An 18,854-nucleotide genomic window follows, 5' to 3' on the forward strand; every position below is an offset into this window, starting at 1 on the left:
AGTAGTTTTAGCAGTCGGGAGTTTTCCCTGCCAAAAGGGTTTTAGAATGAGCAGGTGGTTTTGTGGGAACAGTGTGAGAGAAAGGGTGTGTGTGTCGTTGCGAGGCGAAGGGAGCAAGCGGAGGGCAAGGGGAGGTAGAGGAAAAGGAGAGGCGAAAAAGGGGCGTGGGAGGTTGGTGGGAAGTTTTATGGTAGTTGTGAGTAAATTGAGAGAGTTGGATGGAAGCGGGTGGTTTTGTAGGTGGGAGTGGAAATGGGGAAAAGTAGGGGCACTAGGGATAAAAACGGTAAAAAAAATAATTCCGACAGTATTAATGGGTCCCTTTTTGTTATTTATCGGAGTTACTTTTGGTGGTAGGAATGAGGTGAGTTTTTGAGCGCCAACGGGAAATCAGTCACATTGAAAATGAAATCGATGTATTTTTTATTAAAGGCCTTTTTTTGTTTACAAAATCCTCCGAAAGGGTTCCAGCAAATGTGCCACGTGATTTACGTTTCGGCCGTACGACGGCTGTCACCACACTTTATTTTTTGTGTTCGATTTGAGAAACATATTGATGCATGCCTTCGATCGCCTTGAGCATCCGATTAAAACGACCAGTGCCTATGATATATTGGTGTGTAAGCTCACTAAAAAATTAATTTAAACAGTGCTTGGGCGTGAAAGAGTTTTTCCCTAAATACCAATATTCCTAAAAAAAATCCGTTTGTGTTCCACTAGCGTGGATATGCATTGCAATAAAAGGTAAAGAATAAACATATATATAAATATATATATAAATATATATATATACATATATATATACATATATATATACATAAATACATACACATATACATATATATACATATATATATATGTACACAAGCACACTATGGGTCTTGGCGGATGATGTAGTTTCTTCGGTGAAGTACTTCAAAGAGTGCATCCACCCAGTTGCCTTCGCGGCAACTGACAAGCACCTTGAAGCTGACGCGAGGAGGGGTGAGGCAGGGAAGCATAGCAAGAGCAAAACGGTGGAGAGTGTGCAAGTGGTGGAAGAGTTTTCCGAAAAGTTTCGATGAGAGCTCTTGGAGCTATTCGTTAGAAGCGGAGGGAATTAAAGGGAGCGTAAGGAGAAATAAAATACGCTGTGGAGAGAATCGAGTCTCCAGCGGTGGAATGGGGTGTCGACTAGGAATAATCGGAGAGCTTTGGGGTTGGGAAGATGGTGGAGGTGGTGGAAAGAAATCGCGATGGAGTGAGAGAGGGAGAAGAGACGGGCGGGGGAGTGAAAGGAGTTGAGTCACCCAGAAGCCGTAGTTGTAAGTAGTAAAACGGAATTGGAGTGATTGGGAAGGAGGAAGAATCCGGGGAGGAGAAAGTTTCCGGAAAGTTTAAAAAGGGAATTGTGAAGACTTTTCGTGGGGACGCCATAAAAGGCACTTTGAGGGGATTAGCGAGAAGGAGCACATGGGGGCGAATGTTGTGAAATGCATCGGGGGATTTGGTGAGTCGTAGGGTGTATTTATAAAGAAGGCGCGATCGTGGGGATAAGGCATAAGGCTTGGAAAAAATTTGGCTCATAATGGGAAATGTTATAAAATTCCTGTGCGGTTATTTAATGTGAGGAACACTTTATCTTGAAGGAGTTGAAATAACCTAAAAAAATTTAAAGTTCCATACTAGAAGGAAGTAAACGGCAAATAAATATATAAAGGCATAAATATATATATATATATATATATATATATATATATATAAAATGTGTTTTTATGTGCATGTGTGTCGCCGAAGAGCTTTCCATTTCGAAGATATTTATAATGTACGGTGGATGCGGTAGTCCAGGGGTAGAGAGCTGGACCTGTGTGCGCGTATATACATATATATGTGTGTGTGTGTATATATATATATGGATATATGTTCGATTCCGGGGCAAGGCACTCTGGTCACCTACAGCTCCACCCAAGCATTGTGATTTTTTGGGTACCAGGTCTTCCTGGGAAACCATAACCGGCACAGGGAAAGGAACTGCCCCCCCCCCCGTTCCATGATGTGTGAATTTCACACGCCGTCGGGTTTAGTACTGGGTGAACTCTACCATCACCAACCAAACCGACCTTCGGGTTGATTACTGTATTTATGGTTTACAATATATGTATGCATATATATAATATATATATATTATATATTTTATATATATATATATATATATATATATATATATATATATATATATATATACACACACACATATATGTATATGTGTGTGTGTATATATCCGCTTCTAACGGTAGTCTAGGGGTAGAGCTTTGGGCTACAAACCGGCCGGCCCGGGTGAAATTCGTTCGAGGAATACGTTGCCAGGCTAACAAAAAGTTTGGATTAATTAGAAGTGTGTTGGCAAATGTGATGAAAAGGTAAAAGAGAAATATTATCTTTCGCTTGTTAGGTCTCATTTGAATTTGCTGTAATTATATATGATCCTCATGAAGTTGGATTGAGTGTCGTGTGCGATATAGAAGAGCTAGATTTGTGAGATGTTTTCATGATAAACTGAGTAGTATATCAAAATAATTACAAAAGCTAGGCTGGGAATCACTCACGGGGCGAAGGTTAAAATATAGATTTAATGTCTAACATAATTTAGAAGGATGTCTCCTTAACAATAATTTACAAAATGCGTTATTAGCCCCATCGTTTTACGGTAGGCGAGATCATGCCCATAAAATTATAGATATTAGAAGAGAGCAGATACATTCAAGATGTCAATTTCTCCACGAATGATTAGGGATCACAATAACATTTTTCGACCGCGGTAGGAGTAAAAGGTGATTCGGGCCAAAATTAGTCTGGTGTGTAATCACCCCCTGCCACGCGCCTTAGAGGTGGCTTTCAGAGTACTAGAAAACTGAAATAAAACTATGAGAGAAAATTTGAATATTTTCATGAAAAGTACGGCAACCAAACTGTTTTCAGCAGCACAGCTAGGCTTAATGGAAGAATCTCGTTCGGCATGAGATAGTTGGCAATCGTTCTGCCGAATCAATTGCACCCATGTTTTTCCAATTCGCTTAGTGTCTCAAGCACTTAAGTAAATTGTCAAAAGATGGAAATTTGGGAGTAAGGTGACTTTTTCCCAGGAAGCCATCGATTGTGGTTCCCGGGCGTAGAGCCGACCAGCCAGAGATAGGAAAGGTGCCTGGGGAGACCGAGAGGAGGAGGAAGAAGAAGAAGGAAAGGAAAAAAGAGGAAAAGGAGAAGTAGTGATGGGAATGTTGCTCACGGACGGCGGAGGAGAGGAAAGTAATGAGGGGGCGAATGAAATAGAAAAGCGGTGGCGGAGTAGATAAAATAGTGGGGATCGGTGGCAGCTCGGACCGAGGGGAACCAATATCAGTGTGAATGCAGCGTGAGGAAAGAGTGAAGCAGGCGCGGGTATGAGAGGGAGGGGGAGGAAGGCGGGGAGAGGTTGGGGGAGGCGTGGCGGCGGCGGCGATGGTGGTGGAAGCAGCGTGTAGGAAGGAGACTGAACACAAAAGGCTTTGATATCGATTTCTCTCGCGTCTCCGCCGCGGCGGCAAAGAGGAAAGATAAAGAGAATGGGCATGAAAGGAGAGGAGAGCGGGGGAGGAGAAGTAGAGGGAGGGAAACAGACGGAGACAACATGGGTGGGGGGGACGAGGGGGGGGACGAGGGGGGGAGAGATAGGAAGAGAGAATATGAGAAGCAGGAGGGAGAGAAGAGAAAATGTTGGGCTGAAGGTATCGGGGGGGGACGACAGGGGGTGTACGGGAAAAGGGGGTAACCGAATTCTCTCGGTACGATCTCACTTTGATTGCATCGTTGAGTCGGCATCAAGTCGTTTTCTCCTTCCACGACTACCTAACACTCCCTCCCTTCTGCCTCGCTCACCCACACCCTTTATCGCATCCCCCTTACCTCCTCCACATCCACTGGCCTCTGACTGCCCCTCCCCCTTTATTTCTCCTTCCTCCATTTTCTTCTCTCTCTCTCTCTCATCTTGGAATCAATAGGTGACTCGGGACGATGGGGTGGGGAGGGACCACAGAGGGGATGGCGAATGAAGGGGAGAGTAAAGGTAAGAGGTTGAATGGAGGGTGGGCGGGGGAGGATGGACGATTAGAAGAGGAATGGAATGGTAAAAGTCGGTGTGCGCACCAGAGGGAGGAGGGAGGAAGAAAAACGACGCATTAAACGGGAAAACAAGAGGAGAGGAATATGAAGAAGTTATGGGAATCAGGGAGGAGAGATGGTGGAAGATAGGTAGAAGAATGGTGGAGGATGGTGGGTGGAAGAAATCGGAATGTTTGGGATGGGGAAGAGGGCATAGCGTGGTATGAGGAAAGTGAAGCGCGAAGAAAGGGAGAAAGCCTGGCGGGAGAATCGTACCGGTGGGTGGAAGACTATGTGAGGAGAAGGGGGATGCCATGGTCTTTTTCGAGGTTTGGAGCAGAAGGTTCGAGGGTCGGGAACGGGAGGGGCGTAGGAGAGGGCGGGAAGTGGGATGGTTGAGCCTAGAGTGGGGAAGGATTTAGAGTGTTTCGGAGGGGAGAACAGGGGAGGGGGGTGCTGGCAACGGTGTGCACCCTCCGTACAGTTTCTACTACCTACGAGGCACGGGCGGAAAAGGGCAGAGGAGGGAAGGTTTGGGGTGAGGGGTTGAGGAGAGGGGCCGGTGGCAGAAAGATCACGGGAGGGGGGCGTGTGGAGACGGCAGAAAGAGAGGAAGAGCTAGGTGTGGGTGGTGGAGGAAGGGAAAAGGGATCGATAAGAACGGTGCAAACAATGAAAGTGGAGAAGAGGGATTATGGGATCAGAAAAGGGGGTGAATGTATGGGAGTTTTTTGGGGCGGGAATCCAAAATGGGGAATGCGCGTGCACGGCCACTAGGCACGGGAACAGGCTACGGCGGGTGCAAAAATATTATGCACAGGATAACGTTTTGTGTCTGGAATCGCCCGTAGAGATGAATTTTTAAGTGGAGGTCAACGAACTTCACGATTGTTTCTTTTTCCCAACCGGGCGGTCCAGTTGAGGTATGACGACTGTAATGGGGTGGCTTGGTTTGCGCCAAATGAGACAGCGTCTATTATTTCTGGATTATTACTCATTTAGACTTCCGATTGGAGAGTGACGAGGTAATTAAAGTTTGTTAATGAATTGTCGTGACGCAAAAGTAGTGTCAGAGCTTGCCGTTCCTTTTCACTCCCATAGTAGTAATCTCCCTTCGTAAGAACTAATTAAGCTCCTTACAAGACCTGTGGTTTGCCCTTCATGGCCGCGTCACGTTTTTCCTTTTAGTGGTTAGTTTGTCATTAGGCTTAACACTGTAATTTGTACCCCTATTTCTCTGAGAAGTAATCATGAGTATTGAAATTTGTACAAGCTTCATACTACCAGAATTAATCTCAATAACTATTGCTGCGATTATCTGAGATTTTTACAATTTAAGCCGCGAAAGGTTTAGCACATCAGCTATTAAATCCTGATATGTCTGCTAAACTTTTGCCGTTTTAGAGCTAACTTTATTTTAGTTGAGCGAGAACATTGTGGAAGATAACTATCACTTAAATGCTAATGCTAGTGTCAGTAATACGAATTTGACACGGCACAACTAGTAATCACTCATACTACATGCTCTAAGATTCTATAGAACTAGAGACTTACATCACATACCTGGCCTAGGAGATCATGAATTTCTTATGTACAGCATTATGGAGTGATAAAATTTTTAATAGGGCATTAGAGCCCCTACATGCTCATTATCTGCCAAGCGCAATGCCATAATGCTGTTCCTTTTATCTTTTGTCTGAAACCTTTCATTTGTCGACATTCATTTCTATGGCCTCGAAAAACCCTTTCTCGCCTTTTCCAGTTTGATCTCTGGATTCATGGTCACGCGAGGATAATGATGGCGGAAAAAATAACGGAGCGACTCATAACAATAAAAGAGGCGAGGGTGTAAGAGGGTTCCCACGAGGGAAAACATATCCCGGCTTGGTAAGTAAAAAGCCGAGAGAAACCATGAAAATAACCTCGTGACATCCCATGCAAACTGGGAATCTTCAGCAAATTTTCCGACTCTTTTCTTGAATTTTGTCGAGGATTTTATTGAATAATTCTTGAGTGCTAAACGAGTCTTAGAGATTCAGAATTCAGTTGAAACGCCATATTAATATTACCACATATAAATGTCCTCTAATTGATGAGATGCTTTTAATAGGTAAGATATTTGAAAATGGAACACTGCTTAGAAATGCCTCGAATATTCGCACGTATCATTAAGAAATCTATAATTATCCATAATCTGTAATTAGAAAAACTATTGCACCGAATCTTACTGCCAACAACAGTTCAATCGTGTCTTTTTCCCTTGCAAGATGGAAAATGCCACGCAATATTGTCATATTCTAAAGTACCCATCTTCAATGGCAGTCAGCATTTTCTTAATGATATGTGATATCAAGCTTCAGTCGCCGAATAGTTGAGAAATACTGAGGCCTTTTTAAATAAACCTCAGAGAGCCTATACTTGTAATTCTTATTATTCTAGACAGCATTGCAGAGAGAGATTTGTCACCCCGACAAGGACATCTTACGGAACCCTAGGCATAGGAATTGTCTCTTTTTTCAACAACGTATGAACTCAGGAATAAACGAATGCGACCTAAAATTAACCCCATTTCGCAGCGAGTTTGACTCAATGATAAACCCTCGTGGACATTTTTATGCCCTCGGTTGGCGAAAAAGAATTTAAAAAAACGCGCACTGACTTAATTCCCCTCTGGACTTCACCTTGCCCCTCTGACCCCTCCCCACCATTTTATATCCCCCCACGCAAACACCGCCCTTTTCCGAATGAACGACCGACGGGTGTAGGAAGGAGGTGGAAAAAAACTCCGTTGACAGGCGGGGCGTTTCCGTCGCCAGGGAGCACTGGCGAAGGTATTTCGGTGGCTCATCTCAGTGCGAGTGGCGCGCGCCCCCGTGCACCCCGTTGTGTCCCTCGGAAGGGAGGGGATCTTGCCTCGGGAGGCCACGGGGGGAGGCGAAGGGGTGAGCGGTTGGAGGGAAGAGAGACGGAGAGGGGGGAAAAAGGCCTGCCGGCGAATTTGTCCGACAGATTTAATGGTGAATTCCGGGGAGCTGGCTACTGCAGCGGGGAACGTTTGCTCTTTTTCTCCGCACTTATTCTCCTCCCACTCTAACATCCCTCCCGACTCGTATTCGCTTTATTTTATCTCCGCCCCTCCGAGTGCCCGACGGGAGTGAGGAGTGAGGTCGGGGTGGGCGAGTGACGGGGGAGTTTGCCCCGCGAGAGGGTGGAGCGACGCCCCGTCGCCTTCTCGCGCTCGGCCCCAACGGCGCGCATCCTGGTCTCAAAAGCGCACACCTAGCCGTTCCGCTCCCGTCTGAATCGCTGCGCCTCACGGGAAGCAAAGGAAGAAAGGTTTGGCGGGGGAGAGGAACGGGGGAAGATGAAGGGGCTAAGAGGTCCATAAGTTGCCACCCAGATGTCTGATCTTCCATCCACGACATTACTCACGGCGGCAGGTCGGAGTGTGTGTGGGTGCTTTTGAGGGGGGAACTCTGTGAAGGTTACTTCCTTGGCGTGTGAGGGAGAGGAATGGAGGGGAAGGGGTGGCTAGAACGCCGGCGCGGAGGATTTAGAGGGTGAAAGTTGCGAGCCCGGAAACGGTGCATGGGGAATAGCGGTGACGGGCAGATTTTATGGCGGACGGGCCGCAAAAGCGATTACTTATTTGCTGGGGAATATAAACGCGATATTAAGGCCGCATCCCCGCGAATTTAAGGGGACTTTAATTCGTGTGGCTTTTCCATTTTTTCTGGCAAGATATTTTATTTCCACATGACGAGATATGTTTGCCTTATGGATTCTAATTTTAATCGGAAAAAAATTCTTCCGCCAGTTCGTCACTTTTCTCTTCTCGTATCCGTGCGTTCAAAGTACGGAAATTATTCAATTTAAACAAAATTTTGAGGAATGTAAAAGCTCATTTAGAATAATGAATTTTAATTTTTTGGGAGAAAAAAGATATAATTTACGCAATTATCTATTTTTAGGAAATGCATGATTTTATTCAGTGAATTGCGAGGAGATCATTCATATACCTGTAGTATTTAAATATTTTTTTCAACTTCCGGAAATATCGCATTAGATTCCCAAGCAAATCTTCCAACCCTGTAATGAGAAAATGAATGAGTCAACGTGTGATCATCATGAGTTCCTAAGCATCTTTAAAAAATAATATAACCTAAAAAAATACCTTTAATATCGGACAAGTTTGGTTATTTATTCAAATATTAATTAGGTAATACATATGAATGTATACATGTATTTAGTGATTAATATATAGGCTTCTACCATAATAGTAGGTGTGCATTTCCTAATTTTGACAGTATTTTCTGACGGGAAACAGTATTTTTGCGAATATTTTCGAGGTAACGAACGTCGAAAATTAAAAATCCTCAAACGGTCGTTGCATTAAAATAATTACTGTCTAATAAACGAATTCCGACAAGCTGCAAGTAGTTGATTTAATTTTTTATTCAATTTCCTCATTGAGCTATATAGTATATATGTGTGTGTCAAAAATAAACCCGTTGCAGATTCACGCGTGGCATAATACGAACGGCGCCAAGAGAGCGAATTCACTCCATTCTTATCTCTTGCTCCCTGATTTACGACTGGTTTTTTTTCGCAGCCCTCTTTTTCCCCTTTCTCTCCCCCCACCCGTCTCATCCCTCTCTAGGAGCCCCGCTCCTCTTCTTGTATTTTTTCTCAACATGCTTTCCCTTCACATCACACGCCCTCCGTTCCGCCAAAACTCTCCCCGCCCTTTCGGGCGCAATGCGCATTCCTAAGAAGACACGTGTGTGAAACTATGCGAGGGTGAGGTCAGATTTAGTGGACCAACAATTATCAAGAGGAGGGTGATTGGGAGTGGCGACAGGCAAAAAGTGAGCCGGGGACTTCGCCTTCTATCAATTTGAAAGTAATTTAATTCCGACTGTCAAATTTCAAAACCTATTTTCACTTATCATACCTCCACGCAAGTTACTTTAACATCTTGTTTGTAGGATTTATTTTCTTCGTATTATTAACTCTTAAAGACCTTCCAGAATTCGCCAAACAGGGAGCATTCGAGCTGTGAAAACACGCTGGCAAAAGTGTGTTGACGCTTAAGGGATGTATTTTGAAGAATTTTGAGGAATTGTAGCAATATCTGGGATAAATCTATTTTTATGAAACCTTTCCTAATATTTTTAAAAAAATTAATGTTTTGTAAAATCAGCGGCGTATGTGTATCGTAAACCACCTTGATAAATGCCTTAGTGACAGGTATATTGTGATTTAGCAGAAGAATATTAAATTTAAGATCTCCCGAAAAAGTTTACTGACTCATTCGATTCGTTGAAAGAATAATTCAGTGGATTCCTGAACGTTGAATGCAAAAGCACTAGTGGGAGAGACGCAAAGGGCAAATGGAAGACAAAAACGCAGAGAGATAAAACCGTAGCAGAGCTGGGAAAGGAATACGAAGGAGGAAGGGAGTGGGGAGAAGTTGCGTGGAAGGGGAAACTTGGGAGTGAGAAGTTTTAGCGAATGGACGAATGAAAGAGACCTTAGATCGAGGGTTTTCTTTTTTATCCCCAGAGAAACTATTCGGCGATGACTTTGACCACGCGATGGGATTAGATCTCATTCATTTTCCATGAGTCCCGCCCGACGAGGCGGCGTCGCCGTGTCGGAGCGGCGTCCGTGCCTGCTCTCCACAGAGGACTCTCGCGAATACTTCTCCGTCGTCCCCTACTCAGCAGATACGTACCTTGACGTGGTATTTCTTTTTTTCGATTCCTTTCGATTTTTAAAGGAAACGATTTATCTTGCTTGCAAAGTCCATTTTTGCATCTCTTACATCCTAGTAAATCCATTGTAAAATAATGTTAAACACTGAAAACGCAATTCTGATTCGTTTGAAACTAAAATTGGTAATTACAAAATATTATTTATAAGCTTCCAAAAGCCTTTCCATTATCATTTCCCCACACATTTGAAAGGCATAATTTTTCATCGCCTAAAACACTTAAGTTTTTTTTAACTATTTCTCAAATGTACGGTACATGACCGCAAAACCTCGCTTGCTGTTTGTTGCCTTCTGCGCGAATATCCTAGGGATACACTGCCATACACCTAGCCAGCAGCCTGCAAGGTAACATATTGACACAAAAAATAAGTGTGTAGAACATTATATAGCGAATTGTTAAAATGTTCTGTGAATGTATATATTCTGACTTCATCGAATATCTAAATACGAGTTCGCTTGATATTTTCTCATTCCAATACTGCTCCAGGACTACTCTCTTTTGACTATATACATCTATATTTATTTATTCATTCATATGGCAAACTTTCTTTTATGCTAGTCATGAAATTATTTATTTATTTATGTATCGTATGTATAATTTTTTTGTACCTCAGCAGATTGAATTCCAGTATTTAACGTAAAAGAAAGTTTTCCCGTTTATTTCTTAAGATATAAGTATGTGCAGAAAATGAAGGATACGAGAAATTTTTGTTTGGATTCTTATGTTACAATTTTTAGATCTCTTTGCGCTAAAAAAATTGCAAAAATTATTCGCCTGATCCACTTATTTAAAATTAGCTCCTTATCGGAGGTTTGCGCGACAGAGCGATTTGGTCAAACGACCTCTCTTCCTGGAAAAGACATAGCTCTGAGATCAAAGGGACACTCAATCCATTCCTCCTCTTCTCCCTACTTATATGGCAACACACCCACGCATTCAGACCGAATGCAGATCCCACAAGCACCTCTCTATGGATTCGTGATGCTCCAATTGTGATTATCTATCTCGCCGACAGACTGGAGTGTCCTACCTCCCTCCTTTCTTCCTCCAAACCCACTCCCCCAAGGGGCCCTCTCCGTCCAGGCCCACCTCCTCCTTCTTCCTCGATATGGCCAGACTCGTGACCATATCGGGAATTGCTTATTCCTATCTGTACCCTTGCCATACCTTCTCCCGTTGAGTCTACATTTCCTCTTTGGAGATAGCCTTCTTTTTCCCGCACTCATAGGTAAAACCAGAGCGAGCAAAATCCGTCTGGATCATCCTTTTATTTTCACCAAAAGGAAGAGAAGACGGTGAAGTGGGCGTATAGCCGCGTTAGAGATTGCTGGGGGAAATTCCCATCTGAAACCCTTGGGATTTTTAAATTGTATGCATCAGCGATGCGGTCATGCTCCGAATTACACCTCACGGGCCTTATTATAGAAATGCGTATATACACCCACCTTCAGTTGAGGCGTTATTTTTACCAGAAAACAACACACTCAGAAGAATAATCAAAGATGTGTGACGTAATTCGAGTGCAACATCAATTAAGAGGATTACGTAGCTGGTTCCAAAATTACTTGTTTCTTTGGTACTGCCTAAAGCTTTTGAAAATAGCAAGTTTTCAACACACAAAGAATATATAAATAAATAGAGTCGGCTTAATTCAGACTGCAACATAAATTAAGAGGTTTCACGGCTTAGTAAACAGGTGCACGTATTATTTGTTTGGGAGACTGTGACACCTTTACCCGTTGTGAGGTTTCGAGCCATCCTGGTCGAACGTAGTACGTGCCCCAAAATCATGCAGAACATGTGCGAAAGCGGTTCATCATTTGTGAATTACGAGTGCATATAGTCCTATATTCTCTACTCACCTCCCATTTTGAGGTCCGACGTTTCCACTGTCGAAAGAAGAGCTGGCTGAGATGTCTTCATCTCGGATCGCCCCAGATTCCATGCCAAGGGGAGTGATGCATTGCGCTGCAAAAAAAGAACGACATTAAAGCGATGATAATTAATTACCCAGGGAAATATTTTTTTACGAACATCTGCATGCACTCAAAAATATCATACATATATTAGTCACGGTGGCAGTGTGGAAATGTGCGGTAGTAAGGTCACTAATTTCTCAAAGCTCGTAATTTTTACTTTGACGCGTTGTTTTACAAGTATGTATCGCAAATATGTACCTCATGATAACCTGATAAAAGTAAAAAATATATTCACAAATTATTTTGCTCGGAAAATTTCCACTTCGGTTTTATTCGTACTGCTTACTGAAATTTTGTAGTTCAAATAACAGTCAGACAATTCTGCATAAAGCCTAAGTAGCCGGATAAAAATTATTTTTTGTCTGTTGAAAATCCTATCTGTGTATACGTCATTACAGAATTGGATTTAAGTTTTTTACAGCTTTGCTGAAAGATGGACACGAACGTTTTAGTAGTCGTACGTCTTTCCTTGTCTGAATCATCAATGATTGATTTCAAAAATCACCTTGTAACACTCATAAATTAATACTATGTACCCACGTCTTGGAAAATCTGCTAGTAGGTTTTTATGCAGCCTCAACATAGTTAGTAATCAGTAAGACGCCGCCATTTAAGTTCACCCGGAAGCTGTAATAAGAACTCAAATAAAGGAATTGTCGGAAAATTCTGATATAGTGCAGACATTCTTTTCCTACCATGAATTCCTAGTAATGTGAGGGTTAACATCGCTTTCTTTGCAGCGGAAAATAAATTAAGAGAATCTTTTTAAAAAAATCCATCCTCGTCCATAGTGTAGGTACTTAAACCTTGTTTTCTGTGTATCATCTCTTCTCCTCTTTTCTTCCACCAGTGCTCCTCGAGGGGGCGACTGGAAGATACTGGGAATGGGGGCAAGGAAGAGAGATTGGTCGCCCCAATAAGCAACGTAGTTCCATAACACGGATCCGATTGCTTTTCCCATACACACCCCAACCCATACACGCACATCATGGGCACATCCAGGGATGAGAGGTCAACTTTATTGACTACTACCAAGGTTTGGGGGAATCGATAGATGGGCTCGGATGACATTTTTCAGTGAAATGGTGGAGGGGAGAGTGGAAACTGAGAAGTAGGAAATAGCGGAAATGGAAAGGCGAAGAGGAAATTGGAGGAAGTGGTGGTTAAAGTTTATGAAGTGACTGTGGCGATGACATGTGTCACAATCATTGTTTATTATTATATTATAATAATGTGTTGAAAAATGCTTGAGAAACTACAACATTTTAATATATGTCATAAATGGTGTAAACGTCGAAATGCATTTCTATTTCGACATCCTGCTATGAAACATTCAATTTTACAATTTTTATGATGCAATAATAATGCAAAATGTAAATGATGATTACATAAGAATTCAAAGTATATGACCCTTGCTACAGAAGTTTTAATAAGTACTTCAGTCTGGGTTAATAATGGATTTCATAAAAGTATACATGTATTTAAGTTAGCAAATCAAACTTTTTATGATGAAACTTCTGCATTGTGCGAGGACCTACCTATCTCAAGGAGGTAAGATCATCAAAGATGATACGGAGTTGAAAAACGTGTTCCCAAAAAAGTACTTATAAATTACCTAGGATATACATGTTCCTGTTGCTATCGGATGGCCTTCCGCTGGAACTCCCAAAAATATTTCTAATTTTATTGCAACCGAAAGTATTTCTAAGTACTAGTACTTTGACTCTGCATAAACGGTCAACTGTATGATGAATAACTGAAATAGTAGACCCAACAAATCTAAGGGAGAACGTACTTAAATTTGATGGATCTACTAAACTTCCACGGAGTGAAGCCTTACCCTGTAAGGCTTATGAAATAGAGGAAATGCAAAAAGGGTGGAGGGAACGCGAGATCATTTTTAACACAAATGCTTGAATGCTACCAGAAAGACTCTGATCATCATAAGATCCAATAAAATATAAGGTATATTCCTCCTTCAATATATTACGGTTTTCCTTAACTTTTATTCAAGACATCATTCTCACGAAGGTATATAAGATATGGAATGAAATTCTGGACAAAAAGGACCAGCGAAAAACTTTAATATTTCTTAACTTAAAACTTTCACAAAACAGTGAAAGGCATAATAAAATGGCAGGGGGCACTCCAATCCAATTTTTAGGGCTTTGGAATGGAGGCAGTAATGATAGAATTTTTCTCGAAAGTTTAGAGGAATTCCGTTAGTGTACACATAATTGGTCCACCAAGAATGAAAATTCGCCGCATACTTTAACACCATCAAGTGGTAATCTCAAGAGGCTGAGTCAAAACAGAATTTTGCTTATACTGTATTGTCTCTCCCTCCCTACTTTCTCATTTGCAGAGTAATGGCAGGTTATTTTAAAGAGTCGTAGAGAGAGAAAAAGAGAGTCCGGAAGAAATGAGATGGAAGGTAAAGATGCGTGTGGAGGGGGAGAGACCAGAAGTTTGGGGGTCGGAAGATGGGCTCCAAAGGTATTGGTGATTTTGAGATCCTTTTTGCCCCTTTCTCCTTCAGGGATTGGAATCGGAGAAGGCCCGTTTCCAACTTTTCCCCCAAGTGCTGCTATTTCCAAGGGTTTCCCCGTTACGCATCGATTCTCTCTCCTTATCCTAATCTTTGTCACCGTCCGCCTAATTTCCACCCATACCCATTCTGCTTCTCTCCCTAACCTTCTATTGCCTTTCGCTTAATTGAAAACGAATGCTCTCTAAACCATAAAGAATTGACCCTTCCGATAATAGTGCTTTTGGTCGGAAAGAGGAATGTGGCCTTAGGAGATCAATTTTCGACTGACATGAAGCTAATACGTAAAAGAATGGCAGCGGTATAATTTACAGTTTGGTGGAGTAAAAAATAAATAGATCGCTTTCACTTCGTAAACCTATTGAGTCTGCTCTTGAAAAGATCATTCAATTTCTCATGGCACTCATCCTTCCCATTAAAATAATGAACTCCCATGGTCCACTCTTTGCATGTTTCTTTATAACAAGTAGCTACCCGTCCATTGTAGAGGCGTGAAATCCCTTTAAACAAAATCCATAAGAATGAAATTTGGATTCCTTTAGTTTTGCAAAACATTAGTCCCAAAATCATGGCTATGGAAGTTGATAAATAGAGGCCTACCATTCACCCTAATATATACTGAGACTCCATTTAACTAATTTGTGACACGGTTCAAGGCTCAATCGTCATCAGAAGCTAATGCTACTCCCTATCTATCTCTCTTACGATTGGCATTGAACGTTGGTTTACAATGTAATCGTTACGATACAATCCATAAAGCATGACATATGCATTTTCTGTTCCATTTTATATTCTATCACATTTCCGCTTAAAATATTCCATAAAGTAATGTAGTTATCTTCCGGGGATGTAATGCTACGAGTACATGTGTTGCGGCTACTAGAAAATTACCTTTACGACAGGAATAATCCATTTAATGGATTAATGTTGCGTTCTCCTCCAAAGCTGTAATAGAATTATTGTGTATTATTAAGATATGATTTATGCTGTAGGCTGAAGAGATAGCTTTAAAACGCTTGCCTGAGAAACATGAACAGAAATAATCATCTCAATATATCTCATTTCCTCCCTCGTTACTATCTTTGTGGGTGTAATTTAACGGCACAAGTGTAACTTTGACACAAATTATGTCATGTAATTGAAGGCTAAACGAACGGATATAACAACTCTATTACTCACCACCGCATGTCACTATGACGACATTAGCATTGCTTTAATCGAGAATTATTCATTATTTTGCTATTAATTTCCATCAGCTTTTTTGCAAAACGATTACGACATCCTAATTCGGAACGGAATAAGCCAGGTGAGATTTCATCTTAGTGTTTAAAATTTCTGTAGTTCAATGTTATTAATCTTATTATCGTTAGTATAGTTAATAAGAATCCAGAAACAAAGAAACTTCAAAAGATTCAAGTTTAACACCGACTCTGCATTCTTGCAAACATTATTCCACGTACCTCGGGGCTAGACGTGACCTCCGCCTTCTCATTTGTCAAACCACACTCGGGAGTAATAAAAAGGTTTTTAGTTAACGGAATTAAGCTGCTAATTTAGAAATAAAAAATACTTTTCAGTTTCATTTCAATAACTCCTCTAATTCGTAACACTTCCCCTTATTTTTATATTATCACCAATTCCTACAATTTAAAAAAAGTAGAATTTGTGATCGCTCGCTTTATTACGTCTTTAATTCTTTCATTCACATAACATGTTGAAATTCATATTTTTTATGACTTATATTGAGAAATTTTCTTCAAAATTTTTATCATAAATAGAAATAAATGTATATTTTTGCCTAGGCTTCTTTAAGCTCTCTAGTACTAAAAGCAGGCGCTTATTTCTGCTCGAAGGAATTTCCCTCAGACACCCCTTTGAAACTATTTGGCAGTTTCCACCAGGGATCTGCTTGTAAGCTTCTTGCACGTTCGGAAGATATCTCCCAGTTATTCATCAAGCTATGCCATCATTGTTCAGAAGCACGCTTGAATGAAGTTTGTAAAATCTTTCGAGGAAATAAAACAATCTGGTATTCAAACCACTGACACGTGAGGGGGGTTTGAACGTGTTGGCGCATCATGTAATGCTTCCAAAGGAATATCTTGTAACAAAGGGAAGTTTTGAAGGCAATAAATACCTTGTGGAGCATGCATATATATATATATATATATATATATATATATATATATATATATATATATATATAGCTCGAATCTTTAGTTCTTACTGCAAATGACGCCAGTGACTTGTGTTCCTCGATGCCTACCCCAATTCAAGTGGAAACTTGAACGAAACTACTATGCAGAAACAATTTTAACTCTTTGCTCCCAGTGTATTTCTACCCTGGTCCTTCTCCGCTAAATGGGTTGTCGTGCTTGAAAGTGAGTGTGTGGGGTCTTAACAAACTCCGTTCATTCTAAGTTACCCACAATTGATTAATTCTCGTGTCCTAACGATTGACGGGAAGAATTTAGTACACCGAAGTTAAATAAACACGAACAATAATTCTTAACATCCTGATAATGGAATTTCCTCGCTCCTCTTCTGGAGCAGAGCTATCCGACCGAAGCAATTTGACACCTCCCGATCTGGAGGGAGATGGGTCAAAAATGACATGCCATTGGCGAGGAAAACATTTCTTGTTGTTTTTGCAATGAAGACTTCCTCGCATTGGTGGAAAAACGGTACAAATATTTCACAAAATATTATAAATAACGTATTACCATAACTATATCAGTTATGTAAATATCAAGTTAAAATACGTTATAATATCTATCTTTTTAAAGTATCATTGGATAAAGTTTGCTGACAAACGCTTATTTAATCTAACACAATAAAAATCAAAATTAAGAGCATGGATATTTTATTTAATGTCAAATTTTTGCGGGAATGAAATAACATCGTGAGAATTAAAATGTGAAAATATGTATTATTACAAGAATTTAGGGAGCCTAGTCCTGTTCCTAAATGACGAAATTTTAGGGGGCGAACTAAATGGTATATTGAGAATCGTATCAGGATATTTCGGTATTATATTGATTGTTCGTTATCTGAAAAAAACTTTCAAGTTGTTGAAGCAATCGTAAAATGATAACTAGCAAGGCAATTGGAACTAGCATATGCAGCACAAAGTTTTTATTTTCTATGAGATTTTATTTGAGAAACTTGTCTTTAACATACAAATGAGCTTTCTTATTAGTTGGAAAATATGAAAGAGAAATAACGAATACATTTTTGTGGGGGTTTTATCTGCTTAACTTTTAATAGATTTAATACCATTTTGGGCTTCGTTATAGTATATTAATTATTACCATTTATGAATATTTTTATTTCCTTTGGTAATATTCGATTCGTAAGTTGGTCTTATCGGGGCTCTGTAATGAATTCAGCTGTCAGTACTGGAGTTGTAGTATCGATCATAGTAATACGCTACGCAGTCTACATGCCCATGAATGAAGACACCGTAAAATGAAGAACATGAACGAAGAACCACGCACAAACCGAATGTTAAATTGTGAAACTTGTAGTTTCCTCACACTTTCTGCTGATTTAGGCAGGATTCAATTAAAATAAGTGGCTGGAAAGATACTAACATAAAAAACTTAGAAAATTAAATGATAGATGCCATTTTAATTAATCATTGAAGCGGCATTTGATATGAGCAGAATTAATAATTTCCAACTAAGGAATATTTATAAATAAATTTTTAATTATAATTAAGTGGGACGGGAATTATATCTTGTTAGTAGTAAGTAAGAATATGTCGCACTATGATCGTCAGACAACGGCTAAAGGGCCAATGAAATAATCTGTAATGATTAAACGAACTCTCCATCCCTTGAATTCTTGATACATGGTATGAATGCGGCATAGTATGGTTCTAGGTTATTGGATTCGTGTTAAAATTTAAGCTAATAAATTACTTTCATGCAAAATTCTTAGAGAAAAGGAAATAATAAAAATTGCATTTGATTCCAAATGTACGTAGGTCTTTCAGTGAGTCTTTAGGAAAAAATTAAGAATGAAATTATTTAGAGTAGATATTTCAACATAATATCCTTTTAGCCCTCTTCAATTTTTCCCCCGTTCTACTAATTTTTTAAGCCTTTCACTAAGGTGGAAGGTCCTCAAAATAGGCATCTATGTTGGTGATACCCGCCTCGTTTTACGTGAACCGTTACGTAGAAGAAAACGTAGAAGTCTAATAAAGTCACTTGGGGCAAATCGGTTGAATACAGCGGGTTATCATTCGAACTTTAATTCCATAATATTCCCATTGAAACTGCACAGGTACACCCCTGCATTGTCTCGATGGACGAGAATTTTTTCTTTACGAAATAAGGGTGTTTTTATTGATTTCAACACTCCACCAGTGTAATAACGACGCAAAATATTATTCATTTTTCATTTGTCCTTCTTGTAGTAAATCGATGT

The 18,854-nt window shown here is 40.5% G+C and overlaps 1 protein-coding gene across 1 annotated transcript in view; it reads right to left on the bottom strand.

Moving 5' to 3' along the window:
• Nucleotides 1-18,854, bottom strand: part of LOC139690729 (discoidin domain-containing receptor 2-like) — a 335,984-nt gene that overhangs the window by 190,966 nt on the left and 126,164 nt on the right. The window contains exon 3 of the mRNA XM_071588251.1: nucleotides 11,756-11,861. Within this exon, the coding sequence (XP_071444352.1) occupies nucleotides 11,756-11,861 (106 nt within the window). The remainder of the gene's footprint in view (nucleotides 1-11,755; nucleotides 11,862-18,854) is intronic.

Source organism: Hetaerina americana, unplaced genomic scaffold (genome assembly GCF_022747635.1).
Source record: "Hetaerina americana unplaced genomic scaffold, ioHetAmer1.1.p SCAF_3, whole genome shotgun sequence".
Lineage (NCBI taxonomy): Eukaryota > Metazoa > Arthropoda > Insecta > Odonata > Calopterygidae > Hetaerina > Hetaerina americana.